Source organism: Pogona vitticeps, chromosome 4 (assembly GCF_051106095.1).
Source record: "Pogona vitticeps strain Pit_001003342236 chromosome 4, PviZW2.1, whole genome shotgun sequence".
In the NCBI taxonomy this organism is placed as follows: domain Eukaryota; kingdom Metazoa; phylum Chordata; class Lepidosauria; order Squamata; family Agamidae; genus Pogona; species Pogona vitticeps.
This window is the reverse complement of record NC_135786.1, coordinates 46,780,107-46,791,001: the sequence shown is the minus strand read 5'-3', so window position 1 is coordinate 46,791,001 and position 10,895 is coordinate 46,780,107. Positions and strand designations below refer to the sequence as shown.

General features: G+C 37.8%; 1 protein-coding gene across 2 annotated transcripts; it reads right to left on the bottom strand.

Moving 5' to 3' along the window:
• Nucleotides 1–1,886: 1,886 nt before the first annotated feature.
• On the bottom strand, nt 1,887–10,831 carry YOD1 (YOD1 deubiquitinase). 2 transcript variants are annotated; one of them, XM_072997248.2, is made up of 3 exons: nt 10,669–10,831; nt 9,467–10,085; nt 1,887–6,866 (listed from the first exon to the last, which is right to left on the bottom strand). In XM_072997248.2, exons 2-3 carry the CDS (start codon nt 9,672–9,674, stop codon nt 6,160–6,162), a joined length of 915 nt encoding a protein of 304 aa, XP_072853349.2. In that variant the 5' UTR covers nt 9,675–10,085; nt 10,669–10,831; the 3' UTR covers nt 1,887–6,159. The 2 variants fall into 2 exon arrangements, with proteins under 2 accessions (XP_072853349.2, XP_020633574.3); XM_020777915.3 differs by lacking the exon at nt 10,669–10,831 and having other exon boundaries at nt 9,467–10,626.
• Between the last annotated feature and the right edge of the window lie 64 nt (nt 10,832–10,895).

Here is a 10,895-nt window from a genome sequence, read left to right as displayed (position 1 = left end):
AATTCATTGAACTTGGAGATTCACTGAAATTGGGACATATATCCATCCCATGGTTTCAACGTTTCTACTCCAACAGTTATTATACATCCAAACACCTATAAAGTTTTTTGCCATTCCTCAAACCAAACCAAATTGTCTTCAAAAAAAGCTCTAAATTGTTTATTTTAAAATATTACAGATGTCCAATAGTCACCATTTTCACACGAATTATACCAACATGGCATAGGTAAAGGTTCCCCTTGACATTTTGTCCAGTCGTGTTCGACTCTAGGGTGCAATGCTCATCCCCATTTCCAAGCCATAGAGCCAGCGTTTATCAGAGGACAGTTTCCATGGTCACATGGCCAGTACGACTAGACACGGAACACCACTGCCTTCTCACCAAGGTGGTACCTATTTATCTACTTAGATTTTTACATGCTTTCGAACTGCTAGGTTGGCAGGAGCTGGGAGAAGCAACGGGAGCTCACTCCATTGCATGGGTTTGATCTTACGACTGCTGGTCTTATGACCTTGCAGCACAGAGGCTTCTGCAGTTTAACCCACAGCGCTACCACATCCCACCAATATGGCATAGCCTGGCTTACTATAAGGAAGCTTCTAACAGCTCGAACAGCAAACAGCTGCTTGAGACTCTGGAAGGGGAACGTAGTCAATATCTATTTGTCCCAGATGGATCAATAACTGAGTTAAATATAAAGCCATTTTATATGTTCATTAATCTAAATGCCTAGAGAGAAAATGTGACATGTCTGGTTTCATCAGAAGAAACAGACTTACTTTTTTTTTCAGTGTCAGGAATAATTTTCAGTAGATTTTTCAAAACTTCCTGTTGTCTATGTATAGGTTCAAATATCAGTATTTATTAAATACCGAAAGTAGAAGTACAAGCAAACACAATGTTAAATATGCATGCATAAATACTAATTTTATTGCTGCTATAATTATTTAAAACTTAAAAGCACATGCTCAATAAAATACTTTACTAGCATGAAGTGGAAAGATGCAGTCCCACTGGAAAATATTATCAGGAATTCTTAAAATGCCACAAAAATTATATAGTTTTTGTACCATTAAATCTCACGTCAAAATACATGGAAACTGTAAACTTATTTGACACTTTTAAAGTGCTGTTACTTGAGGCATCCTTCTTATCCAAGCGTGTGCAAAAGGCCACATACTGAATATATTAACTTCCTCCAATATTTGGAGATTGTTGCTGGTGATACTTGCCATATCTACAAGTCTCAGAAGAGAATTTCTACATTTAACTCAGTCAGGTAACATTACAGTTAGCATTCAATTGTCATTTAGGTATGCAGTCTTCATAATGAAATGTTCAAAAACAGTGCTGGTATGAAGATAACTAACATATGGAAGATGGCAATTGTCATTTAGGTATGCAGTCTTCATAATGAAATGCTAAAAAACAGTGCTGGTATGAAGATAACTAACATATGGAAGATGGCAGGTATACAATAAATGGTGCTGGAAGGAAGACTAGAATGAAAAATATATTCAATTCCTAGATTGAGCAAAAAAGTCGCCTTCTTACTAAGAAGGGTACACCGTATCGCAATGCTGACATTGACTTCTGTTAGACTAATATTTGAATCAGAGTGGTTATATGATTTTAAATGTTCTAGTCATCTACCCCCTTGCAAAATGGAATATGCTCAGAAAAAATAATTTCAACCAATACTTTCTAAAATAAAACTTCCTATCACCTAAAGAGATGCAGTATTCAATTCAAGAAATTCCTTTCACATAGAAGATCGGGCCCATGGGCACTGACATTTTTGTAGCAAAAAAGCATTTGGTTACTAGCATTTAATAATGCAAATATATGACAGTCTTTTACCAAAAAATACAATGGATATTGAACATTTTATTGACAACATATTTATTTTTATATATTCATTCTTGACTGTGACCTTCCGATTTTCTGGCATACTTGAATTTTCTGCATAAAATAGTTCTCAAGGTAATGGGACAGCCTCTTCAGTTCTGGCAGAGGGATATGTTCTAGTATCTGCTTCTGTTCTTCTACAGAATTGGAAGTTTAATGAATTGGAACATCTTTTCTGCAAAGGAAGCTATAAATACTTAGCTCTAAAATCCACCAAAAAACAAAAAAAAAACAAAAACGAGAGACAAAACGGAGGAGGAAAACATAAGGGATGCTGATGAAGAATAAAGAAATATGTGGTGTTTTCCCTCCCCTTCTCATAACATGAGATACAGGATGACCAAGTCTTGATTTGTGGTTGGTTCAGGGTAAGATGCTTTCACATAAATGTATGACTACTGGAATCCACTATCATTAAGTATAGTAACAGCTACACAGCAAAAACAAACAAAAACAGGCTTATTAATTGTTGTTAAGCATGGAAGCCAGATGGAATTCCTATGATCCAAAATTGTGTGCCTATGATAACCAGATGCTGGAGATCAACAGGAAATAACTATCTTTGCACCTAACATATGAGCTTTCAGAAACTGACAAAAGCAAGTGAGATGTAACAGAATGCTAGACTGAATGGATCTTGGTCTGTTTCAATAAATCAGTTCTTACAATTTCATATATTATTTTCCACTGAAATGCAATTGATGTATGTGTTACATTATTTCAACTACAGTTTCAAGAAAATCAACATGATATTCATTTGAAAACATTTTATCCAAAAGACCTATTACCACAAACCATAAATACATAATACTGATAGGGAAAAACTTTTTGTTCATATTTCTGCTTTTTAAGGTGAGCTACAGAACACACTAGGGTGACTCAGAACACATCAAGTGCCTCCAGAAAAAATTATTATAGCAAAAATGAAAAAGTGTAGCATATAAGATACATTTCCAAAATCAAACACACTCAATAGAAGCTATACAAAATAAATAGATTTCCTATAGCACCTTTGACCAAGTAGCATAAAAATAGGCCATAACAAACCACCTTATATGAAATTTAACCATTTTTCAAACAGGCAAACTAAGGCTGAAATTATACTGTCTGCAGTTTGAGTCAATCAGTGTGCAAATATGGTACATAAATGTCGTCTGAGCAAATGAAACATCAAACTTAAACAATTATTCCTAATGTATTTCATTCATTCAACACTTGTGAGTGCATTTCAGACCAGTTTCACATCTTCTCTTCAACACATTCATTTGGTGTGTCTACTGATTGTATTGAGAATGAATTCCTTGAAAAGCCATTTAGATATGTCATTTTCAATCAAAAATTTAATACAGCCCTAAGCTCTAGTACTTTATGTAAAGTGTGCCAGTTTTTTAATCAACTCTTCTACAAATTTAGAATTATTAATAACTGCTAAAAGCTAGTGGGGAAAGTTAAAACCAAATGAAAGTACCTTCAACAGTGATTACAGTGCGAACTTATACATGCCTACTCAGCAGTAGGCACTTATTCCCGGGTAAACATTTAGAATAGCAAACATACACCCCTTAACTTTAAAGAGAACATTAGTGCTATTATTACTTATAACTTATCCTGCCATTTTATGGGTGCAAGCCTTAAATTATTTAAGGTCTCTCAACTAAAGGCTTCAATACATGAATATAATTTGATTTTTTTCTCACTCATTCTGCCCCTCTGTAAAAGAAGGCATGTAACTATGCAATCTTTAAAATGCATTCCTTAACCTTGGCCCCACCTGGTTTCTTCAATTAAGGGCTTTTGGAGAAATTCCACAAAAGTCTACACAACTTATGCATTTAAGGACCCAACATCAATTATGAGGTCACTGTGATTTAGGCTACAATTCTATGCACCTTCTTGGAAGGAAACTCCAATGGACACAGTGGAGGCTTACCTCTGAGTAGACATGCATATGAATACTCTGTTTAAATCCAACTGAAATTAATGAGAATGTTTAATTGTGATTAACATTTCCCCTTGCTGTAAAAAATTATTTTAGTTGGACTGAAACAAATCAACCTTAATTGCCAGTTGTGGTAGTCTCTGATGAAGAGCTTAATAATTTTACAGTAACTTCCTTTCAAAACATTCAAACTGAAATTAAGCAAAGTGCAGAAAAGTGGCTCAAAAATCTATTAAACATAATAAACTAATGATTCCTTAAAAGGTGTTGACTTGACAGTTACAAGCCTTTGCAGTCTGCCATCCCAAACCTGAAGATACGTAGCTGCCAAGACACAATATAGCTGAATATAAGCTACAGCAGTATCCTAATTGCTGCAGTCAGTGCATTTTAATATTAATCTCATTTCAACACCCAACTACCAAATATTATTTATGCTAATCAATACAAATTATTGTTTCTCCTACAAATTAAATCCCTACTCAGGCTGCACACTATGCTGGAACTCACAATTATGGCTGCTTCTGACAAAATTATACCCACTGTATGGTGCCAGCTTAACACTGTCCATATGGCATGTTTTATTCACACTAGTGATTTTATGAGAAAAATCAAGAGCATTCACTTTGTGTTTCTGACACTAATTAACGCCATTGCTATTTTCTGAACTTTTAATCATGATGCATGTTACCTCTAAGTCTTCAGCACTCAAAACCATTTTAAATCAACAAACTACAGCACATTTTAATCATGCATCTCTCCTGTTTTTTTTAAAAAAAAGAAATAAAGTTCTAATCTAATTTAATTTAGCCCCAAAGATAAATTTTGTTATTTCTGGTATCAGTAAAGGTTCTCAGATTTAATTTTTTTAAAAGTCTACATGTAAACTATACTATTTAATTTTTTAGAGGTACTTTACTAAGAGACAAGATCCAAATGACCAAAGTTCTTTAGTCTGCTATAATCCAATACCTGGTACAATGCAAACACCAAAACAGTTTAAGACCCAGTTCCAAAAGATTTTGTAGAAAAGAGCTTTTTATATATATATATATATATATATATATATATATATATATATATATATATATATATATATATATATATATATATATATATATATATATATATATATATATATATATATATATATATATATATATATATATATATATATATATATATATATATATATATATATACACACACACACACACACACACACAGAGAGAGAGAGAGAGAGAGAGAGAGAGAGAGAGAGAGAGAGAGAGAGAGAGAGAGAGAGAGAGAGTGAGAGTGAGAGTGAGAGAGTGAGTGAGAGAGAGAGAGAGAGTGAGTGAGAGAGAGAGAGAGAGTATATATCAGTGAGAATCTATTCAGGAACCTCAGCAGCTAAAGGTTATGCCACTTACATCCTGTGGATCAGTGAGTGAAATAAGAGTACAAGTTATCAGGGTCCCAATTAACCAGAAATTTGTAGCTAATAAGTTGTCTATTTGTGGTGCTATATCAAGCTCAGGAACTTTATTCAACAGAAGCACCAATGCCAACTGGCACCATAGCACAAAATCAAGACCTCTCCAATCTCAAAGCAAATACACATTTAAGGATAATTTTAAGATTTGCATCTGTTTCACTGGAAGTCAAACAGCAGTTAGCAGGTCATTACTATGTTTAGATGATGGGGGTGAGAAGGACAGCTAAGGGCTTTCACCATAACCATCTTAATTTCACACACAACACTTTTAAACAGTGATTTGCTTTGGGATTACTGAATAAAAGAGGCAACTGTGTGGCTGATCTGCTTTTAGTTATACAAGTAAACATAAATATTTTGAAAGAAGGCTGAAATACAAATAACTTTGCAAAATCTGAATGGAGGCCAACATAATTATTTACTAGACTCTATAATCAGAAACTCAGGAACTGAGCTGTGATTTTTATTCCATCAGTGATTCTTAAAGCCTATATAAAAGTCTAGCTACGGTAGTGTCTGTATATTTAATTGTGTCAAAGGAATTCCGGTATCAGCTACTCAGATTCTCGATACGGGAGATGGCATCAATGGTTCTCCTACTTCTTAAACATGCAAAAGACAACTCCAAACTAGCTGGAAAATATATGACCGCATACACTCTTGTAAATGCTGCACACCAACTACAGCAAACCTTTGTATATCAGCCATAATTAGGTACGTTTAGGGCTTTCAGATCCTGAATGGATTTCTTACGATTACATATAGCTTATTTGAGGATTGAGAGGCTTGTTCTATATATGTGAGGTAGTAGGTATGCCCAACCTCACAGAAAAATCACACTTCTCCAAAGTTGGTATGTCCCGTCTCCTTGGCGTGTTCTCTGGCTTCCGCCTGCCCCGTTAATCCTTTCTGACATACCACACATCTCAATGTAAACCGGTTCACATCAGTAAACTGTCTCTTTCTTCTGGCTTCATCTGCTAACTCCAAAGCCTGTGCAAGGACAACATCATCAGATGTTGAAAACACTGTTTGGGGAGGAATGTCTGAGTTGGGAATTTTATGCTCAAGTGGATCATAGTGAATACCATCATAAATTAAAAGCACCCGTTTAGCGTAGCCAGCATCTTCCCCAAAACGATCAATTCTAACTGTTTGTGTGTCCACTACACATATTTCGCACTGATAAAATTTAGACAAGATAGACACCTCAATTGCACCTCCCCATGTATCTTCTCTTCTGATCCATTCACAGTATTCTTGGTTAGTCTTCCCTAGTACTGCCTCACTATAAGATTCTGGATCACTTGCTACAATCTGGGCTATTAGATTCCTCATTTCTGGAGCACATCCTGGGTCATAAACCCCACCTTCTACCACATAGTAAACACTGGTAAAAAGGCATGAGTTATCTGCTGGAACAACCTTCCGGGCAAGAACAGGGAGCACCTCCCTGAATGAATTAGGAGCAGTCCGTTTTGTAACTATAGATGAATCAGTTTTCGGATTGGGTGCGTCTTCTTCCACTATTAGAGTGTCACCTGTTAAGAACAGAACAAAGAGATGAAGATTGGTTTAGTTCAGTAATTAAGAATACAAACCAAAAGTGTATTTGATATCTCATCTCATACAAACTCATTTCTCCCCCTCCCCTAACATGTATCTATGCTGCAACTGCTGAGATGTGTAGAAAATTTTGACTCTCAGTACAACAAAATTTCTCATGGATATACAGATAAAATTTAGATTTGATTATCCATCTAAGCCATTGGTGGATAGAGGCAATGTGAAATTTGAATTATTTCGAGGTGTTCTAGAAACAATCCAAATGCTACAGACAACAATTTCTGTATGTTTTCTTTTGGAACCATATTCTTAATATAGGTCACATAACATTTAATTTTAGAAAAGATCATATATATCTAATGAGTTCTAGTTCATTAAATAACAATAAAACATCCCTGACTTTGAGAAGAAAATACCCAATATTTTTATCTACTTTAAAAACATCAGCTCATTAACAGCTCATGACTAAGCAATCTGCAAGGACAGGTTGACAATGTTTTACACACAGAGATAACAAAACTCTGAAACATACTTAATGAGTGGTAACAAACATTTTAATTATTTCCAGCAGTCATAGATTCTAAAATACAGGTGTCACTGCTTTAACACTTCCTCTTTTGAATAAGGAAAACACGGGTTCAGTGTTCTAGGGATGCTTCATAAAATATATGATGTTCCTTTCAAGAAACATTGTAAATCCAATTTTTAAAAGCTACTTGGAATGGAGAATGTGACTGGGCAGGAAAGTTATTTCTTTAACACCACTGAGAGAAGACCATTAAAATCCACAGTCAGAATGTTGTCAATGCTGTGGCTTCCTTGTCTTCTATTATTACAACTAATTTGACTTGCTCTATTTATTTGTTACAGTTGTGTTTGTTATTCTATTGTTGGTTTACTGTTACATTCACTGACTGTTAAACCATCCAGAATAGTGGATGGTTTAACAGTCATTAATTTGCCAGGAGAAGCAGGGCAGAACAGCCATCTTTCATCAACTTACTTATTTAAGCAACTTCTGTTGATTTCTCTACACTTATGTCAGTTTTGCTTTTCATTTTCATACCCTCCTTAATCTAAGTATATCACTGTACAAAATTAAAATCATACCCTATAAGAAACTTCTACATTTAGTATACTTTATATAGGCTTAGTTGTTCATCACTTTGCCCTGAGGAGGGAAACTATATACAAATTTGAAAACAAAAAGACAGAAATAACAAGTACACTCAGTAGAAGGGGAAAAATCAAACACATTTTCTTTCATCTCCCAAGTTGATTCCTTATTTAAGTGTTTAAGAAATGCTGCTTTAGAACAGGAGAAGAAACAGGTAGAACAAGATCTACCTGTAAGTCTCTGGGTAATTTGCAATTGATTGGTAAGAGTTGTCAACCTCTAAGTATTTAACATTATCAATAATAAAATACAGTACCTTCTGCTAACCAAATTTATCTAAGAAAGGGATAAGTATGATTATCAATAGAAGCTTTTTATAGGAAAGGGCTGCACTTTTGGTTCAAATTTAGGACTGAGAACAAGGTTTTGATGCTTACCTATAAAACCCTTCACAGTTTGGGAGCCCATTACTTGTCAGTATCTGGCTCAAAGAACATCAACCAGCACCACCAGATCCTCTCAGGCAATGCTCCTCTGCGTTGCCACACCAAGAGAGGCCAGGAAAACGTCTACCAGAAGCCAAGCCTTCTCGGTTGTGGCACCAGCTCTACAGAACAGGTTCCCAGTTGAGCTGCACTTGGCCCTTCCCTGCCCATATTCAGATGGTTGCTCAAGACACTGCTTTTTAAAGAGGTATCAGAGAGCAACCGTACATGAATGTGCAGTTTATGCCATATCAGGGGTTAATGCTGTGGCTCCCTTGTCTTCTATTATTTCAACTAATCTGACTTGCTCTATTTATTTGTTACAGTTGTGTTTGTTATTTTATTATTTGCTTTACTGTTACATTCACTGACTATTAAACCATCCAGAATAGTGCTTTGCACTTATGGGGTTGTACAAAAAATTAAGAAACCAACACCTAGTCCGTGGATACATTCAGAGTTTCTGTACCTCACTGAGATGTGTACGTTTTTTAACAGCCGCCTCTGTCTAATAGATACAAGTATTAAAGTCACACAGTGAGACGAGGGCCTCGAAAGGAAAAGGAGAAATCATGTCGTAAGGCATTCACTTCAAAATTCTTCCTCGTCATGTATTTCGTTATCTTGGACTAATACGATACCCACAGCAGAATATGAACCATACAACGAAACGACAGACAAACAGCTTGTTTGTTTAACTTAATTCAGTGTACAAATTAAATAAGCAAATAGATATTTATATATGTCGGAGCATTTGGCTTCGAAAACAAATAAGATATACATGTGTATATGTGCGTACACACACACAGAGAGAGTACATCAGGTAGTAGTACATTAAACAAACAAACAAGCGACACCATTCTCCCAGCAGGGCGTGGAGGCATTTCCAGGCCGCCCTTGTCCCAGCCGGCCCCGACCCTTCGCCGAGGAAGGCCTTCCCTTCCCCTACAAAGGCCCTCCCTTCCTTCCTTACCCGAGTGAATGCCCAGCTCGCCGAGACACTGCTCCCCGTCGCTCAGGTCGACACCGCGCGGGGGGAACCCGAGCAGCAGGCGCTGGGCCTGGACAGGCACCCCGGTGAGAGCGGCGACCACCGCCTGAAGCTCGCACAGCCTGGAATGTGCCGTGAGGCCGGGCAGCGGGAAAGAGCCGCTCCGCGCTTTACAACGCAACCGTAACATCCTGCCGCCCGAGAAGCTAGATGTCTCCCGGCGGCGGCGGCGACGGCCGGGTTTCAAGGCCACCCCCCCCCCCGCCCGCGAAATGGCTGAGAGTACCTGCAGCCCGGCAACCCTCGCGTACCCCGGCCTTCGGCCTTCCCATTGGTCGATTGCCCGTCACGCCTACGTACGCTACAGGAACATAGCCAATCAGCTCCACGATTGAGTCCACAAAGGTAGATCGGTGGAAAAACATCCGCTTGGCCAATACCGGGCCTATTATTTCAATGCGCTTGCGCGGCAATGGGCTGTCTGTGCGGTGCGCAATGACGTTTGAATCGCTGGGTGCCTGCCCTCGCCTTGTTCCTTTGGCTTTGTTATTAGGTGGCGTCAAGTCTGTTCCACCGCACGGCGACCCTATGCATTAATGATCTGCAAAAGATCCGATCGTTAACAATCATGCTTATGTTTTACAAACTAAAAACGGTGGAGGCTCTTATTGAGTCAAATCATCCCATGTTTGGTCTTCCTCGCTTTCTATTACTTAGCTTTATTTTTTTTCTTCAGTGACTTATCATCATATGTCCAAAGTATGATAGCTTCAGTTCGGGCACGTTAGCTTCTAGGGATAATTCTGCTTTGGTTTGATCTAAGGTACACTTGGTCAACCTAGTGCGCATAATATTCATAAAGCTCTTTTCCAACCCCACATTTGAAATGAATCAAATTTTTGTCCCCTTTTGCAGTTAGTTTTCTTAACATCCGGACATAGATAGGTCCAGCTTTTTTGCGCATCCTGAATTTGTTGAACGGCTATTCATTGAACTGTTGTTTGCACCTACTGTTCTAAGGATATATTATAATACAATCCTTTTCTGCCTCTGCATATTTCCCCATCACTTAATAGCTTCCCAAGCCCTATTTGAAGAACAGTATTTCTGTGAACTCTGGACGCGGTAAGATCTCTTAACCCCCCCCCCCCCCCAAATAGAGTCGACCGGTAATACAAGCATACCTGTTTCCACACCGTTGGCGGGCAGGGCGACCTCTCCACCCGCGCGTGCACTCTTGGGAAATCGGCTCGCTATATAAACTTAATTATGACAGCCCTGGGTTTAAATCTGGTTTCCAGTTCCCCAACAGCTCTTCTTCCCCTTTCCGCGTTGATCTGCGTCAGTTGGGAAATCCATACCTCCTGCCTCGTAGCGCTGCGCTTGCCCTATTCGCGTCGCCCTTCCTCCT